At 37.0% G+C, this 20,208-nt stretch overlaps 1 protein-coding gene across 1 annotated transcript in view; it reads right to left on the bottom strand.

Annotated features, from left to right (window-relative positions):
• Positions 1-18,906, bottom strand: part of LOC106867305 (aquaporin-3) — a 26,150-nt gene extending 7,244 nt beyond the window's left edge. The window contains exons 1-4 of the mRNA XM_014912145.2: positions 18,466-18,906; positions 10,816-10,942; positions 4,310-4,447; positions 629-747 (exon numbers count right to left, since the gene is read on the bottom strand). Coding sequence (XP_014767631.1) covers positions 629-747; positions 4,310-4,447; positions 10,816-10,942; positions 18,466-18,543 — 462 coding nt within the window. The 5' untranslated portion in view covers positions 18,544-18,906. The remainder of the gene's footprint in view (positions 1-628; positions 748-4,309; positions 4,448-10,815; positions 10,943-18,465) is intronic.
• Positions 18,907-20,208: the final 1,302 nt, after the last annotated feature.

Below are 20,208 nucleotides of genomic sequence, written 5' to 3'. Positions count from 1 at the left end.
AATAAAAATTTGCAGTTAAGTTTTCATAGCAGATATGATTTACTAGAATTTTAAAATTATCTCTTTACTTTTGCAGAACTAATAGTTTGTCTGTTTGTTGCTTCTAAAATTGCCTGCAGTTTATGACACTTTATCCTGGAGGTGATTCACCCCTCAACCAGTTAAGAAACAAACACACCAAAACACTATGTTATATATAAACGATATAAGGTGGTGAGGATCAGACCAAATCCCAACACATCCAAGATGACAGGACTGTGGTTCATGCCAAGCTATTCAACATCAACTACTACTACTACTACTACTACTACTACTACTACTACTATTACTACTACTACTACTAGTGGAGGTGCATGGCTTAGTGGTTAAGGTGTTGGACACATGATTGTAAGATTGTGGTTTTAATTCTTAGACCAAGCAATCCATTGTGTTCTTGAGCAAAACACTTCATTTCATGTTGTTCCAGTCCACTCAACTGGCAAAAATGAGTAATCCTGCAACAGACCAGCGTTGTGTCCAGGTGGTGAATTTATATGCCATGGAAACCAGGAAACCGCCCTACTACTACTACTACTACTACATGTTAATGCAAATTCATAAATAAATTATTCAATGTTTGGGTCCCTACCTGATCTACAAAGCACCTGCCTGTAGAGACAAAGCTTTTAGGATATGTAGCAAAGACACCAGCTGAAGCATTCTCTCCAGTCACCTGCCTTATTCCACCATCAAAATTGTCAAGGCCATCTAAAAGAAGCAGAAGTGCACATTTGGAGTTACTGCATGCACAAAATTTTCAAACATTAAACCTTTTGTTACAATATTTCTCTTGAATTACATTACTTTTGTTTCAATTGATTTTGAAAATAATGAAGTATTAAGTAAAATAACTTTGTCATTATTAAGTTGGTATTATCATAAATTAACATGGAATTTTGATGGAAATTTTAACTGAGATTACTTTAAAATATGTAGCTTCTGTCATAAACCAGGAGCTGTCACAGGAGGGTGGTATAAAAAAAGCCAAAACAATTTACCATTAGGTAATTTGTTACCAGATTGGGAGTTATTAGTTTAAAGAATGGTATTAATAGTGAGCTGCTAACTTTTTATGAAAGCATCTATTAAATCACTTGTTAAATTGACTGTAAAAACAGACAGGTTAATGTTGTACCAAAAACAAACATTTTAGCTTTAAATTATTATCTATCATTATCATTTATTGTTACTAGACACTGGAAGGCAGCAAGCCGGCAGAATCATTAGCATGCTGAAGAGAATGCTCAGTAGCATTTCATCCTTCATTGCATTCTGAGCTGAAATTCTGCCAAGGTTGACTGTCTTACGTCTCTTTGGAATCAATAAAAAAAGTACCGGTTAAACACTGGGTCACCAGCAAAATATGGTTTTTGGTATTTGTTGCAACTCTTTACATTCTGAGTTCAAATCCTGCTGAGGTCAATTTTGCTTTCTTTCCTTGCAGGGTCAATAAAATAAAGTACCAGTCTTGTATTGGGGGCAGTGGTATTGACTAAATCCCTCCCCTCAAAATTGCTGGTTTTGTACCACAGTCAGAAACCATTATTTCTAGAGATTATCTCATTGCCAATTACTAGATTCATTTCACATTCCTTACAATAACAGCTTTTTATTTCCCACTCTGGAGTTTTCTTCAATGATAGGCTTTATAGAGTAACAAAACATTCATTTTATACCAAAGTATGATAAAAAGAAAAACACTGCAATCAAGAAGTGTCAACAATAATTAGAACCAAGTAACTTATATTTCTAATTAGTGCTCAATGTAATTAGTGTTTAGCCTAATTCCCAGCCACAACCGTGAGCTGGTTTTCATACATGAGTTTCTAAGCTCCGTGACTAAGCCAATATTACAGCAACCATGTTTCAGCTGATGAGATAGCGAGTGCAAGATTATATTATCAGTCTTACAGCAGTTGACCAGGGATGCATCTAATGAGAAGTTGCATTGACCAGGTGCTATCCTGTAAACTGAATGGTCAGAAATTTATACCTCTTACTTCTACCCTTGTACTGTTCAGTTTGCCTAACAATAACATGGCACACCAAAGTTGGGACTGGTTAATAATTTGATAATTTACAGTATTAGGGGTAATTCTTAAAAAAATTTTTGGTTTAATCAGAAGGTAAAGAACAACCTCCACAATCATTTGTAGAGTTTCTGAGACTAATAAGAGTCTGGTAATAATGAGGATTCTATAATATTGGGTTGGAAAGAAGGTAATTTCGGTTTTTCAGTGTGAAATGAAAGTAATTTCTTTTTTTTTCATACAAAGAATGAACTTTAATCAATTATGTATTTTCCTTTTTGTTCGATGACCTTTTGCCATCTTTCTGGCAACTTCATGATTCTGTGCAAATGTAATTTCAGGTCATCATCATTATTGAAAGTTTTACCATTCAAAGAATTTTGTAAACTTTGAAATAAATGGTACTCAGATGGTGCAAAGTCAGAGCTATATGATGGATGTGACATCACTTCCCAACCAAGCTCCAATAACTTTTCACGAGTTGGCAAAGATGTGTGTGGTCCAGCGTTGTCATGGTGGAACACAATTCCTTTATGATTTGCCAATTCTGGCCGTTTTTCTTTGATTACTTCCTCCAGTTTCATTAGTTGTTGACAGTAAACATACGAATTGATCGTTTGGTTCCTTGAAAGCAGCTCAAAATACATTATTTACATTTGATGAGTATTTGTCCTCATTTTGTTTGTTGTTAACACAACGTTTCGGTTGATACACCCTCCAGCCGTCATCAGGTGTCTTGGAGAAATTTCGAACCTGGACGCCTTTCCTAACACCAACCACCCAGCAGAGTGGACTCAGTGCTTTTTACGACATGAGCACAGATGAGGTCAGTTTTGGTATGATTTTTACAGTTGGATGCCCTTCCAAATACCAACCACTTTACAGTGTGAATTGGATGCTTTTTACATGGCACCAACACTGGTAGGGTCACCAAGTAACTTGCAAGACAAAGATCCTTTGAGAGGGAAGGGGGTATTGGAGGAGGTGATCTTGTGTCAGATGATGAAAGGTTAGAGTGTGATAGAGAGACAGAAACAGGTATCTTGCTGTAGAGGAAGCACATGGTTACCCAGCCGGAGAGAAAGAGAGAAAGAGAGAGAGTGATCAAGAATGAGGACAGAAACAGGTGTGCTGTTGTAAAGGAGATATATGGTTACCTACCCTGAGGGAAGAGCAAGAGAAGAGAGAGTGTGGGAGACAGCAAGAGTGCAAGAGAGAGCAGGAGAGAGATGGTAGCGAAGTGCCGGACATATTCACAAGTGACTGGGATCAGAATATAAAGGAGATAGTAAAGGAAGAGAGAGATAAATGGTGGCACATGTCAGGGCATACCCTCAAGGTATGGAAATCATAATATAAGTGGCAGGGTATTGCCAAAAAAGCGTGAGTATAGAGTGGGGTTGAAGAATGCAGTGAGTGGTGAAAATCTGGGTATATATAGGGGGTAGGCAATTACTGGGTAGCAACAATACGGTGAGCAGGGCCATGAGGATTGGGGAGTGAGAGATAAGCATAGTGCATAAAAGAGGCAATGTGAAGAAGAGAAAAGATGTAGTTTGGTTTATTGGGGTAGTAGATGTGGAAAGTTTTATTGTTATGTGTTGGTGGAACACACAGCGCTTCTAGAACTCAGTCATTTCTACAGCCGCATGAAATAAAATGCCTGGTCTGGGAATTGATTGTGAGCCTGAATACATATGGGATGAGCTTCTTCCAATTTTTATCTACCAAATCCTCTTAAAAGGCTTTTGTTGACCCTGAGGCAGCTGGTTGGACAAAACTCAAAGCCACATGGTTGAGAATCAAAGAAATAAACTTCTTTAGTGGTTAAGATGTTAAGTTCACAATCGTAAGGTCATGTTTTCAATTCCTAGACTGAATAGTATATGTCTCTTGAGACAAACACTTCATTTCATGGTCCATTCCACAAGGCTGAGTACCAGCCTAGTCGAGGGGAGGGGACTGGCAGGATTGTTAAAGTCTTGGACAAAATACTTAGTGTTATCTGTTTCAGCCCGCTTTATTTTAAGTTCAAATTCCATCTAGGTGCCAATGACCCAGGTTGATCACCCTACTACAAAAGCACCCCATCCAATAGACCTATAACCTGCAAAAATAAATTAGCAATGACATGCTGGGGTTTTCATCCAGTAGTGTATCAACAATGGCCAAATGGAATTCACTTCTTTGCAAATGAATTCTGAAATGATAAGCAAGAGAAAAAGGATTCTTTGACATACCTTTGTAAACAAAGTACACAAGAGCAGCACCAGTAAAACTTGCAAGATACTGAGCTATAAAATACACTGGAACATGATTCCAAGAGAACTTTCTGAAGATAGCAAGTGCTACAGTGACTGCAGGATTCAGATGAGCTCCTGTTAACAAAGAAAATGTCAGATCAGGATAGAATATATAAAGAAATATTATTAGTTTTTCATACAATTATCCTTACCTTTGAAGATGATATATTTTTTTCTTTTCTGTTATTTATATCTTGTCTGTGGTCATGTACATAGTCCTTGGGTGGATGTGAAACAGAAACCTTTATTTCTCAATCAAAGGTAATCATGTTTCTTCACCATTGATCACATATACATGTACAATTAGTGATCTAAACGATAAAGGTATTGTTACCCCTAGTTTAAAAAACAGATTCCTAGTGCAAGTCTAGTTTTGTACTCTGTACAGATCTGATTGACCTATTCAAACATAGTGTTTTATCTTCCCATCTCTCTACTTTTTCTTCTCATCCTCTTATACAGTATAACCCTACCTCTTCATTGCATTCATTATCTTTGGCCGCATTCTTCTTCCCCACCAATCATCACACTGACTGATACAGCTTGGGGATTCCAAGATGGTTGATTTCTGACATAGGCAGAACACAATAAATTTGAAGGGCTATTTAGTCAACCCCAGTCTTTGATGTAAACATAAAGCAGAGTTGACATTTACAGAATTTTATCTGAAACTCTACTATTTCTGGCATTCACCACAATGAATAAATGCACATAAGCACACATGTTCATAATGACAAGACACATTGTGGGCATTCAATTGATCCAGCATGCTATGTCTTGTTGATTCCCTGAGAATTAAGTTAAAGGTATACATGGGTGTGGATTACTCAGCTGCTTACATGTTAAATCAATTCAAAGAGTAGGTCATTCAGTTGATTCACCAGTTGAATAGTCATTGTTGAATTTGACAAAGGGGCCACTGTTTTATCTCTCTTTTCAGCTCCACCCTGGTTACGCATACCCATTCTTCTATCATTCAAGTAGCCATGTAGCTCATTTACAGCAAGCGACCTGTTCAATTCTGGCAACTTCTTTCATACTTTAACCTCTCATATCCTAACATAAAGCTGTTCCCTTCTCATCTCAGTCCAAAGAGATCTTAGTCTTGCAAGCTGCATAGTAACCTAGTGGAGGCACAAAGCATAGTGGTTAAAGTGTTGGACTCATGATTGTAAGATTGTGGTTTTGGTTCCTAGACCAGGCAACACATTGTGTTCTTGAGCAAAACACTTCATTTCACATTGCTCCAGTCCACTCAGCTGGCAAAAATGAGTAATCCTGCGACTGACTGGTGTCCCATCCAGGTGGGGAATATATATATGTCACGGAAACAGGGAAACTGGCCCTTATGAGTTGGTATGACTCGAGAAGGTAACTTTACCTTTTACCTTTACATAGCAACCTCACTAGTGCTAGTGTTACAAAAAAAAAGGAAAAAAGATACCCAGTATAAAGTGGTTGGCATTAGGAAAAGCATCTAGCCATAGAAACTATGCCAAAGTAGACAATGGAGCACAATTGAGTCCTCAGATTCAGTTCATGTGAGCATGGAAAATGGACATTGAAAGATGACAATAAAGACAAATATATAATCATTTCTTACATAGGTAGAACACAATAAATTTATAGTTGACATTTATAGGATTTTATCTGAAACTCTACTATTTCTGGCATTCACTACAATGAATAAATATACATAAGCATACATGTACATAAGGACAAGACACATTGTAAACATTCTTTCACCAGAGAACTTTGATGGTTCATTTTATTGGGACATTTCTGTAGGTCCGTGGTGAATCAGCTAATTCTTGTAAGCGTTTAATAAAAATGTCTTTATATTCCACACAAAACTTGTCTATTATTCCTTTAAGCCTTTTGATATCAGTTCACCTGAGATTGCCTTTGGTTCCATGATACAAATTTCCTTGTTTAACTCTTTAGTATTCACATTATTTTGTCAAAAGTAATGCTTATTTATTCACATTGTTTTGAATTAATCATGCATTTTCATGTAGTTTTGCAATTTTGAGGAAACTGTTAAGTTTTAGAATGATATTGGTGGGGTTGCCATGAGAGGCCAGATCTCACCAGTTTGAACATAAAACAGGTAGAATATTTTGGCTGGATATGGCTGGTTTAAATGTGAAAGGGTTAAGTTGATCAAAACCTACCGCCAAAATTTTATGTTAATTTATGTTCCAAACAGCTTAATAATGACAGTTATTTTACTAGTTTCTTTGCTATTTCAAAATTAACACAAAGGCAGTTTATTTCAACAAAAATAGAGTAACACAAGGGTTAAAAAGACTCACACCACTCTCCTTTTTTTTCACAATAACATACATAATTATTCTGCTTACCCTAACAACTCATGTCGCTTAACCCTTTTGTTACTACATTTCTACTGACATACACTGAGTTTGAAAATAATGAAGTATTTAACAAAATAATTTTCACATTATTAAGATAGTATTTGAAGCATAAAGTAACCTGAAATTTTGATGGAAGGTTTTAATTTAGATCACTTAAAAACATGACATTTGTCTCATAGAACCACGGGTAGTCTTAAGCAGGTGAGCATCAAAGGAGTTAAAAGGCCATAAAAAAAACAAGAATTATTCAAGTAGATCAACTACTAAATTAGAATGATATTGATTAAATTCCCATGTCTTCTTGTGGTTACTAGGAAAAAATAAAGTAGGTATTTATTATTATTACGTAATAAAGATAAAACTGAAAAGGTCAAATTTGTATTCTAGGAACAAAATAAGGATAATCTTTAAATTAGGCTTTACATACATTATTTACATTTGATGGATATTTGTCCTATTGTTTGTTGTTAACAACGTTTCGGCTGATATACCCTCCAGCCTTCATCAGGTGTCTTGGGGAAATTTCGAACCTGGGTTCTCATTCCGAAGGTATTTTTTGATGTTGTTATTATTATTATTATTCAGGTCACTGCTTGGAATCTAACTCGGAATCTTGGGGGTAGTAGCCTGCGCTCTTAACCACTATGCCATATGCCCGTGGGCAATTACAGAGTGAATTTTAGGGCTTATAAATCTAATATTTTCCTATCCTTCCTTAATACCAGTTCCCATATGCTGTTCATATCTGCACTCGGTCTGCTTAAGCGGTTGTTGTGTCCTAGCATATGTGCTGCTTCTTTTAGTTTTCGTATTTTCCAGTGGTGTTCTCTGTCTATTATTTTAACTTCATCCCACAGAGGGAGGTGGTCTCCACTTTTCCATACATGATCAGCTATACCCAATTTATCAATATCTCCTCGTGTCACAGCTTTGCGATGTTCATCTACCCTTATTTTGAGGGGGCGGCATGTTTCGCCTTCGTATAACATCGCAAAGATTCTGAATTCGATTCCAAGCAGTGACTTGAATAATAATAATAATAATAATAATGATAATAATAACTACAACATTGAAAAATACCTTAGGAATGAGAACCCAGGTTCGAAATTTCCCCAAGACACCTGATGAAGGCTGGAAATGTTGTGTTAACAACAAACAAGATGAGGACAAATATCCATCAAATGTAAATAATGTACATAATTCCTCATCTCTTAAATATAGAACTTAGGCTTTACATATCTTGGATTACATTATTCAATATGTTGCCCTCTTTTCAAAATGGTAGGGTTGGAACCTGGCCATAATAACAATAAACAGGGTGTAATTTAAGGGAGATTTGATTGCTATTTCTAGCAGGTTGCACTGCCACATGGAGGCTCTTTCTTTAATGCTTTGTGTGTATGTATTAACTACAGTTCTAGTTATTATTTTGTATTTGTATTTTTAAGTTTAGTACTTATTCTATCGGTCCTTTTAGCCGAACCACTAAGGTATGAAACACAGACAATGGAAAATAGTAAATAACTTTCCCAGTTATGACAATACGTTTTCTAATTCTTTGGTTAGTGGAATGGCCTATTGATTAAATTGTGTAAGTGGCTGAATATTCCATACTTGAACAGTTAACATTTAACTGTGTGGTTTAACCCCATCCCCCTCCAGCACCAAATGAGTCCACTCACATGTGTGTGTGTATAAGAAAAGCCATTTACTAACAGAAAAGTATGCTATTAAAGAAAAGAATTTGTGAAAATTTATGCATTTTTTCATTCCTTCCCCTGTTAATAATTTTAAAATATTGTTGAGCCTGAGAAGGTCATTGCTGGAGTTTATCCACAGTGATTAAAAACAAAAAGGTATGTAAAAGATAATTTATTTTGATAGTATATTTAATAGCATACTTTTCTGTTAATAAATATGCTTTTTCTTACACACACACACACACACACACACACACACACACATACAAACTTGCTTGGTGTGGAGGTTAAGAATTTAAATTTAAAAAAAAAATTCTGTATTTGACATATACTTGATTTTACATGATTAATATATCTACTAATTCATATTTATAATGTATAATTTATAAATTTTAATTCTTAATATTACAAAGTATAATTTTTATTCTTAATTTTTAATCTTTAACACTTAATTGTATTGCTTATTTTTAAAGGGACATAAAATTAGATATAGAATATTTTAAAATAGAACCTGAAGATGTGTTGGAATAATTGTAAATCTGATGATTGCATATATGTATTTATATATGTATATATATATGTGTATACAGTTGTGTATATGTATATATATTGTAATCTTCCAATACTGAAACACGTGTAGTTCCTTCATATTCAATAAATTTAAGTATTAACTAAAGTAGGAGATAATTACCGAAGTATAATATATACCTTACTGGTAATTTTGGTTAGATCCTATAAGTATTATTTCATGATGCACAAACTGATACCATGAGTTTACTTTCAGATATACTCATTAGGTTATTGTGTGTATTATCTTAAATAGAATACCTGCATATCGATTAATCCCCCAAAATTGAATTAATATTGACTTTTATCAGATACTTTGCATATTTAGTTAGAGAACAGAATGTTACAAACTGTTGTGGAAGAAGTTTTTGTATGGTGTGTATTTTGTGTGTATGTACTTTTGTTCAACTTTTCAAACACACATGTTCTAGGCTAATGCATATAAAGAAAGTTGCCTTTAGCAATGGTGTTGACTATTTCTAGTTTAGTTTCATATTTACAATCCTTATAAAGTATTCTTCTTTTGCCTTTCACAGTTGGTCATTTACGCCTTTTATTTTGAAAAAAGGGAATATTTTGAATTTTCCATTTGCACAGATGTCTAGATGTTTACTGCATGGAACATTTCTAAGAGGTGAATCTTAAATTTTCTGATTATGAACATTTACAAAGCTGGTTAGTTTTGTTCCTGTTTCTCATCACATTGTGGACATATGATGCATTAGATGAGACTTTTAGTTTGCAATTCATGTTTATATTCACTTTCAGTTCCTTCTTATTCTTGAATTTTTTTATTGTTCTTTGTTCAATTATTACTTGCACACCACAATGAAGGACTGCATTATCTTTTTCTCTGATGTGAATCTCACCTTTGTTTGGAGTCTCTTGAGATTTGTTGACCATTTTTGGTTGTTGATGATTTGTGATGTTTTATTGTTGGAAATTCAATGATTGATGTTTTGATGGTTGATGTGGAATTGGGAGGTATCATTTGGTTGAATGTAAGATGTTTCCAGAATAATGAGTGACTACAAATGGAATATTTACATTTGTGTTTTTGTTTTTCCATAAGGCAGAGATTGAGATTTCTTTTGCTTTGGTTATGGCATGATTTATTAACTTTTTGGGGTATTTCTGTTTTTGAAGGAACATATTTAGGTGTCTTTTGCGTCTGTAACTATTGACCATATACATCTTACCATTTGAATGGTGTGTTCCCTTTTGTATGGGAAGGGTGGCAAGATCTAAAATCTGAATATTAGTGTGTGTCTGTGTCCTTGCAGCAAAGATTGGCTGTAAATGTCTCATTTTCTTTCATTTTCATTCATTAGAATGTCCAGAAAAATGTCTAGTTTATTAAAGTGTTTACAGAAAGGCATGCAAGTATTTTGAAAATACCCCACAAAGTGACAACCATTCCCCGCATAGTTATGAGTTGCCCTTTGGCAAGGTATAGCACCCATTAAGCTACCCTGCCAGGTATTCAGCAAAATCATGGGGGTGGGGGATTGTGAAGAGGCAGCGGAAGAGCTCAGCTGAGCCAAAAGTGCTTCTTACATTGATGCTGAGCAGAGGAATCATAGAAAATCCATGGTTAGGATCACCAAGCTCTCTCAAGAGAGTAGCAGCAATGCATCCATAGGAGTGCTGTCCATTGTTGCATAATCAGCTAATGAAAGATTCACTATGACTCAGGCTCCCGATTCAAATTCATAATAGTGGAATTGGATGGCAACAGAGAGTCATGGGAATCAGTGAAAAAAAAAGACCAGAAGGAAATGAAAACATTCATTGCACTTACCTGATACTTCTGCAGATGCATAGACTCCAAGTGTCACTGCCATACCCCAGCATGCATTAATACTGAAAAAATCTCCATCAGCCTTCTTGCTGAGTACAACCTGTGCTACACCAGCAAGTCCAACCAACTGAAAATTAATAGTAATAATAATCATTTCAAATTTTGGTACAAGGGCAGCAGTTTTTGAGGGGAGGGGAAAGCCAATTACATTGACCCCAGTGTGCACCTTGTAATTATTTAATCAACCCAAAAAGGTTGAAAAACTAAGTGGCATTTGAACGCAGAACATAAAACCAGAAGAAAAGCTGTTCAGCATTTTGTCCAGTACACTAACAATTCATTCTACCATAATAATAATAATAATAATAATGATGATGATGATGATGATACCACGATGCAATACCAGGCAGTGGCTCTCATGGTTTCTGATCTTAACCGATTGGAAATGTTGTCATGTACATTGTTTTGTCTTGGTATAAAAGATGGGCTACAGCAAATATTCTGCTTAATACCACGGATTTGCTTGTCAGTTGGATGCCCAGAAGACGACCAGCATGGAGGAGAAAGGTCTGGAAGATTAAGGATTCTGTGAATGGACAGAGATTTAGAGACATATTACTCAAAGCTTTTGACGAAGGGGATACAGCATCACATGATGTGGAAGACAACTGGAGGTTCCTACAGGACAACCTGTTGAGATCTACAGACCTGATCTGTGTATGGTGCAAAGTCCCCTCTCGAGCCAAAGTAACGTTGTGGTGGAACAATGTAGTTGACAGGGCTATTAGGGAAAAGAAACAGGCATCATCACCCAGTGTTTTAAATCTGGGTTTTGTCCATGTTAATGGGGTGTATCCAGATCTACCTCAATGCCATAGCAACTGAGGCAGGCAGGCGCAGCCCACCCGAACCTTTCGACTGGCTGGTGCCCATTTCCCTTGGTATCATGAGGCTTTTTTGGAGCTGGATTTTCTATGGGAAGGATGCCCTTGCTTACCCCCAACCTCAGTTTCTCCACACACACACACACACAGAGGAATAATATAACACAAGGATGGAAGATATCAGGCTTTAATAGTAGTTCACAACATTTGTTTCTGCACCATACTCCAGCTTGAAATTGCAGAGTTTATATTCATATACCATTATACAAGATCATTCTTTATAATTAATACATAGTTGAATATTTTTCTTTAACAGTCATGTGTGGGTACTTCATCAACTGGAATACAATTAATTCCTGCTGGATTTTTCTGAATTCTCTGGGTTTGTGATATACATTACTTCCCACTAATCAAATTATCAGACTCTGGGTTAGACATAAGTAATATTACAATAATAGCACCATCAACAACAACAATAACAGAATTAAAGTGACCTTCAAAGTATTCATAATATTAAGAAAACAGAAAAAATAATAACAAAATAATCTTATTTATCTTTGAGTGATAGTTGCAGTTAAATAAAAAAAAATAATAAAGATAGAAATATCAAAAAACTGAAGATGACATTTAGCAAGTAGTGAATGAAGTGTATCAATAGGCTGAAACAAAAGAAATGAAATAATTTTAAATAAGTGTTGTAATCTACCATTAAAGCCTGATATCTTCCATCTTCGTTTCATATTATTCTTATATTAATCTTATGCAAAGAGGAGTGCTTCATGTGTATCTAACCTTGGAAAATACCTTTCTGTAAGATAACATGTGGTAGCTGTTATAAACCCAAACTGGAATATCTAAGTTTAAAAAGTTTTAATCAACTAAAAATACAGTAATCTCCAATACAAACAAAGATTGTTAAATTGTAAGCAAAACTAAACTTCTACGCAACAAAAGTTTTATGCAGCAAGTTGCTACAGTCTCGACGAACTAAAAACTAACACTGAGCACATTGTGCCGTAAACAGAACAGAACTCTGTGCAGTTGCACTGCAGGCAAATAACAGCAATCGAGACAATCAAGGTCACATGATCAAAACTAAAGTCACAACAGTAGCCAAATAGCAGCATAAGAGCTTTTAAATGCACATTACGAGGTTTTTATCCAAATTATACATTTGGCAATATGCAATATGCTGTAGGATAATGTTCGGCATATATTTACGTCAACCACTTTAGTGCAAGTACTGTTTATTTACCTAAACTATATCCCTGTGCAGGACACTCATGTTGTATTATTCCTGAATAAGATCACTTAACAGCACAAGTTAGATCAACTTTATGTATTCACAATCATGTAAATTCAAAAATTGACTTTAGTGTGGTAGAGTTCAAAACAGGATACCACACACAGTGGAATATCACATTGTGAACAATGGTATCTAGTTTCCTTACATTTCCCTTTTGCTTTACATAGTGTGCATCTTTTTGAAGCATCTGTCTTGGTGGTGGGGGAAACAGTCGTGGAAAATGTCCATGTCCCTTCATCATGTGGTGAGGAGAGAGTTTGGTGTGGGTACGTCCACACATTCTGTACTTTGGCAGGTTTAATGCTTCTATCATTTCACGGAACAATCAATTCCTGAATATCAATCCATCTCCCACAACACCAAGCATCTGCCAAATCAAATATCAGTTCACGACATACATGTCAACTACATACAAGAAAATTTTTTTGTACCAATTCGCCAATTTTCTCAGTGATTTGTGTCATCAGCTGATCTGAGCAATTGACTCTGCCTATCCCTTCATTGTATGTAGCAACTACACTCGGTTTCATTATGGTGTTACCATCCACATCTTGTTTCCTAGCGTCCTTCATGCTTGCAGAATGCATTGTGGATAACATGCAGACGTTTTTCTCGTCACGCCACACTTGGGCGAAAATGCCACTATTGGAATCTTCCCTTGAATTTCCACAAACTCTCATCCGTACAAATGTCCCGTGTGGGGACATACACCATTCTGAAATTTTCAGCCACCTCGTCAATGATAGGATGTATTTTGTGCAGCCTGTCATCCTGGTTCTCACCTGAGTTGAAACATAGATTTCGAAGAAGCACCAGAAATTGATCATGTGGCATCGTTTCTGGAAAGAAAGGTGTCAACATGGCTGGATCCCAATTCCAATATGACACCAGGATCAGTTTCTTCACAATGCCCATCAGCAGGGCAAGCAGAACTTTGATTTTGTCCCCTGTGGTTGGAAACCAATTACTGCCATGTCTGGGTCTGACATGCTGGGAATGGTTTTCAGCATAGTCATTCATCTGTCAAAAGCTCATGGACAGTAAATTCAACAAAACCGGACACAATGATGAAGTTGACAGAGCTGGAGTGGCAGGATGTGACAATGATGCTGATGGAACCGGAGTAGTAGAATGTGAGGAAGCAAGAGTGGCATGATGTGATGATGAACACGACAAAGCTGGTGTAGTGTGAGGCAACCATAAATTACATGCAGGACCAAAAGATTCAGCTGCAACAGAATCCCTACGAGCACTGGCAATATAAGATGACGAACATAGATTGGTTTTGAGTTGATCAGAAGCCATATTGCTAATGTGGGATAATCACCAAAACTACAGCTTATATAGGAATAAAGCCTACATCTGGGTTGTAAATATTTACATGAAACATTGAATCAGCCTATTGGGTTGTAAATATTCATATAAAACATCTAATCGGCTTATCAGTTGGCAGGTATACCAGTACTAACTCGGGTGACAGGTTCTAAATCAGGCAGCGTATAATTATGTTGACTGGTTTAAAGTATGCACATTGCATGCATAAATTTACATCAACCGTTTTAACAGGGTTAACAAACCACCTACTCCTTTCTCTCTACTTGCGGGAACAACCGATATGTCATGCCTGTTATCAAACACTCATTGAAACCTTCTTTTCAGATATATAATACCATCCCCCTTCTTATGTTCCCTCCCACATCCCTTTCCCTTTCCAGTTTCTCAGGGTTGGCACTGTCAATGTACGCACACTGAAAGGTAGGTCAGGTGAGATTGTTGAGATATTTTTTGAACAGAGATGTGTTGATTTGCGTTGCATTCAAGAAGGTAGAAAGAAGCTTCAGCCAGGTTCCTCACAGGTAAAACATGTAGGTATAAAATCTTCTGGGAAGGTAACAGTGATGGGGTAGGAAGTGTGGGCATACTTCTCACAAAGAAATGGGTGGATAAGGTCATAGAGGTAGTCAGAGTGTGTGATAGAGTACTTAAGCTCAGGCTAGTCTTGCAGAATAGCACAACAACAATTATCTCTGCCCATGCCTCCCAGGCAGGGTTACTGAATGAACAGAAGGACTGCTTTTATGATATTCTTCTGCAGGCTACCTCAAAGACAAATGACAAGGATCTTATCTTTGTGGCCTGTGATTTCAATGGACATGTTGAACAGAGACGGTACCTTCCACGGAATACATGGGGGTCATGGAATTGGTTCCCGAAATGAAGAGGTACAGTGGTTCTGTGACACAAACAACTTAATGATCTGCAACACTAACTTCAGGAAGCCAGCCATTCACCTGCTTAACTATCAGCTGGGTGACCACACTAGCCATGTTGATATCATTCTCACCAGACAGTGAGATACATGGTTGCTAATAAATGCAAAGACCTTCTGTGGTGAAGAATGTACCTGCCAGCTTAGATTAGTCATCAGTGATGCTGTAGACAAGGCCATTAGAGCAAAGAAACAGACCTGGAAGAGTGGTGGTAGCAGGGAACTATATCAGGTAGCTAGGAGGGAGGTGAGAAGATAGGTGTACTTAACCAGGGGAGAAGCAGAGAGGAAGAAGTTTGCCAACGTTCTGTGTTGTGAGTACCAGAAGCTTGTAGTATTTCGGATTGCAAGATAGTGTGTCAGAGAAAATCATGATGTGGAAAGAGAGAAATGTGTTTGTATGGATGATGGATCACTGGCAGTTAATAATCCTGCAAAGAAGGCAGCTTGGAAGTGCCACTGTGAAAGGCTACTAAATGTGGAGAACTCATGGGAGGAGAGTCTGCCTAATGTGGATCCAACAGAGGGACCAGCAATCTGAATAGACAGTAGCATGGTAGACAAAGTCATGAAGACTGGAATAACCACTGAGATGCTTAAAATATCTGGTGGTATGGGTTATGGTCTAGTCACACATATAGTTAATCAGGTTGTACACGAAGGAGTCATACCCAATGATTGATGCAGCAGCACCATAATCAACTGTTACAAAGGTAAAAGTGATGCTTTAGATAGAAATAATTACAGAGGTATCAAGTTGTTGGATCAGGTGATGAAAGTCACGGAGAGGGTCATTGCCCAACTAATTAGGTACAGGGTTAGTCTAGATGAGATGCAGATTGGTTTTGTGCCATGGAGAAGTACCACTGATGCTATATTTCTGGTAAGGCAGCTGCAGGAGAAGTACCTAGCCAAAGACAAACCTCTGTACTTGGCTTTTGTTGACATAGAGAAAGCCTTTGACAGGGTCCCCTGATTCCTTTTCTGGTTGTTAATGTGAAAACTAGGGATAGAAGAGTGGTTGGTAAAAGCTGTACAAGTCTAGCAATGAATTCAGGGTAGAAGTAGGGGTCCACCAAGGATCAGTCCTCAGCCCCCTTTTGTTCATCATAGTCCTCCAGGCAATAGCAGAGGAAATTAAGATGTCCTGTCTCTGGGAGCTCTGTGCTGATGACTTGTTCTTATTGCTGAATCACTACCAGAACTAAAGAAAAAATTTCAGGTGTGGAAGCAAGGTCTAGAATTGAAGGGCCTTAGAGTTAACTTAGCAAAAACCAAAGTCTTAGTGAGTAGGAAGGCAGACAAATCACAAATATCCTTAAGTAGATGCCCTGTTTGATCTGTAGGAAAGATGTAGGCAGAAATTCCATTATATGTACCCAGTGCAAGCTATGGACACATAAAAGGTGCAGCAATATCAAAGAAAGGTTAACTGGGAAAATAGATTTTGTGGGTAGAAGGTGCACAGGTACAATAAACACTAAAAATGTACAGAAAATAGACTCACTCAAATGCTAGGTGCGTAAGCTAGAGGTAGTTGACAAAAGAGAAAGTTTATATACAGGATGTTTGGGCTAAATTTGACAATTTTTTATACCTCCCTTTTTTCAGGAACAGCTTGATGTATTATCTGAATAGTCAATGGCATTTAAGAGCATAAAGATTAAAGTAGTGGTTGAGAAAATGTCAGCCGATATGGAGGACTAGTAGCCATCTGAATATTGGAAAAGAGTTACCTGTATCATGATGATTTGTGCTTGGTATGAAAATGCTGACATCATGACTGCTGCTCAATGCTCCATGAACACTATAAAGGTTGTAAAACAAGGAGAGCTGCAATGCCAGCAGAAAAAGACATAGCAGGCATTCTGACTACGTCCACATGCCAGAATTCATCTCCACATCTTTGAACGGAGCCTTAGGTTCAATTCAGATGGCTAGGTGAAGCTGCTAGAGACTGGTCAATCCGTGGCTGGAGAGGGTTGATGCTGGAAGGCCATATGTGTGGTAGCAGGTTTTGGTTCTTTACCATACTTCCAGACAGAGTCAGAAGTCATTGTCAGAGTATTTCTATGACTTCACCAGCCCTAATTTATGGCCTCCTAATTCCCCCGATAGTAATCTCTTAGATTACTATGTGTGGAGCACAATTGAGAAAGACACCAACAACTCTGTCTGTAATACCAAGTTTGAGTTGATGGCCAAGATCAAAGAGGTGTTCAGAGACTTTCCCAGGGATACAGTGAGGTTCTGAAGCCATCTTGAGGCCATAGTGGAAGCTGAGTGCGGCTACTTTGAGTAAACTGTTATCTCCCAACCATAATCTAGTTGGTAATTTTTGAATTTTTAAAATGCTTTTCTTTTTGGATGAAATGTTTTTTTCCCCCTTTTACAGAAACTCAAATTTAGACCAAACACCCTATATATATATCTAAAAAACACAGGTGTTTATCTTTTTTTTAGAGAAAACTATTTTTTGAAAATATTTTGGATCAGATGACTACAATTATTATGTCTTTTCTGTATATATATTATTCAGAAAGAGCCATAAAAATAACATCAATATGATGATAGAAGAATCAGTAGATCTTTTCTGAAAAGGGGATTATTTCAGTTTGTGATCACAAATTGAAAGTGGTTATATCTCAACACTATTTGAGTACTATCCAGGAATGTGTTGACAAGGCACTCAGGCACCAACACCCCTGTTCTTGTGACTTCTTTATGCTAACAATTTTTTTTTTCTTTCCAAAATATCAATTGTTAATGATAATGTTTCCACTTCCAATTTATGATCACAGACTGAAAAAAATACCAAGAAGAAAAAACCCTTGAAACATCAATCATGAAACTAAAATGATTCATGCATTTCTCTTTCTGAAAACATTAACTATGTTAGTTTAAATAAAAAAAAAGAGTAATGACCGAGAATCGAAACTGAAAGAGATTTACTTTCGAGAATAAAAGATGAACCTGAAATATTTTTGTTGAGTGTTGGTGATGGATGGGGGTAGGGAACAAACATTCATCAACTACAAAAACAAACTATGCGATCATTTAAGTTGTTAGAAATAGCAGTTAAAACTCCTTCATATTACATTGAATATAATATAGCCCTGCATAAACTTATAAAGGGGAAAAGATGATCTGGAGTTTGAAACAATCTAATAACAATTTAATTGATTACTTACCAAGAGTAGGAAAGTACCCAGAAACTCCGCAAGAAAGCATCTAGCTAGTTTGTTTCTAATAGGCTTAAATTTCGGCATAGTTTCAACGAACAAGCATGGAATAAATATAAATTAAACAAAATAAACTTCAATAACTTTAAATGATTCTGGTCGTTGTTTTATGTCACCACTAAATTTTGTTCATTCAAGCTTAACTTGGGGCTGATCTATGTCACTTCGAATGTCTTTGGTTTGTTTTTCTTCTCCCACTCCTACTCTTTCTCTTGTTTTGCTTTCCCCTCTTTCTCTCTTCCTTCTCTGTTCTTTCTCTCCCTTCTCTCACACTCTTTCCTTTTCTTTCTCTTCGTTTTCTCTATCCCTCTTTCTCTCCCTCCCTTCCTTCTCCTTGTCAACACTTGTACTTTGATCTTAACCTATTATCTTTTAGCATTCTTCTCTTCAGGCCTCTTACATTCTTCTTTCGTTTGCCATTTTAAATTTTTCATATTCTTCTGTTTCCTTTCTAATTCAACCTCCCACTACTCATATTAGTGTTTCAGTTGTTTGTGTTTATTATTTAACTCCCCCCTCTCCTTTTATCTCTCCACCTATTATCTCACTTTTCTCCTCAAATTTGAACTTCGGGCAGTAAACGCATGCACGCACAACATATGTAAATATGTATCGTTGCCAGTACCACTGGACTGGCTCCTGTGCAGGTGGCACATAAAATACACCATTTTGAGCATGGCCGTTGCCAGTACCGCCTGACTGGCCTTCGTGCGGGTGACACGTAAAAGCACCCACTACACTCTCGGAGTGGTTGGCGTTAGGAAGGGCATCCAGCTGTAGAAACTCTGCCAGATCAGATTGGAGCCTGGAGTAGACATCTGGTTTCACCAGTCCCCAGTCAAATTGTCCAACCCATGCTAGCATGGAAAGCGGATGTTAAACAATGATGATGATGATGTATGGGAATCTATGAGTCTGAGTGAGTGTGTGTGTGTGTGTGTGTGTGTGTGTTGTTCATTAAACTTAAAGGCCAGTGGATTGGCCTTGCAATATTTCTTCCAGCCTAAGGGTGACAAGCTGGCAGAATCGATACTGCACCAGGCAAAATGCTCAGTGGCGTTTCATTTATCTTTACATTCTGAGTTCAACTTTCACCATGGTTGACTTCACCTTTCATTCTTACATTCTTTCTTGGTCATAAAATAAATACCAGTTGAGAACTATGATTGACTTACCTGCTACCCCCAACTTGCTGGCATTGTGCTGAAATTTGAAACCAATATTTTTTACAACCGTTTATGTTCTGTGTTCAAGTACCATCAAGGTCAACTTTACCTCTCATATTTTTGGGGTCAATCAAATAAAATGCTAGCATCTAACCCCGTTCCTCTAAAATACTGGTTTTGCACCTAAATTACAATCAGTTCTTTATTAAGCCCTTCAGTGGTTCTCAAAGTGGGTGGAGAAAAGATTCAAGGGGGATATTGAAGATATATCGTTTACCTTTTACTTGTTCCAGTCATTAGACTATGGCCATGTTGGGGCACCACTTGAAGTGTTTAGTCCAATAAATTGATCCCAGTACTTATTTTTAAGACTGGTACTTATTCTATCAATCTTTTCCCAAACCGCTAAGTTACGGGGATGTAAAAAAACCAACACCAGTTGTCAAGCAGTGGTGGTGTAGTGGGAGACAAATATATATATACTAGCAGAGATACCTGGTATTGCTCAGGATTAAAATGGCATAGT

The sequence above is a fragment of the Octopus bimaculoides genome, chromosome 22, assembly GCF_001194135.2.
Source record: "Octopus bimaculoides isolate UCB-OBI-ISO-001 chromosome 22, ASM119413v2, whole genome shotgun sequence".
Lineage (NCBI taxonomy): Eukaryota > Metazoa > Mollusca > Cephalopoda > Octopoda > Octopodidae > Octopus > Octopus bimaculoides.
This window is presented reverse-complemented; position numbering and strand designations above follow the sequence as displayed.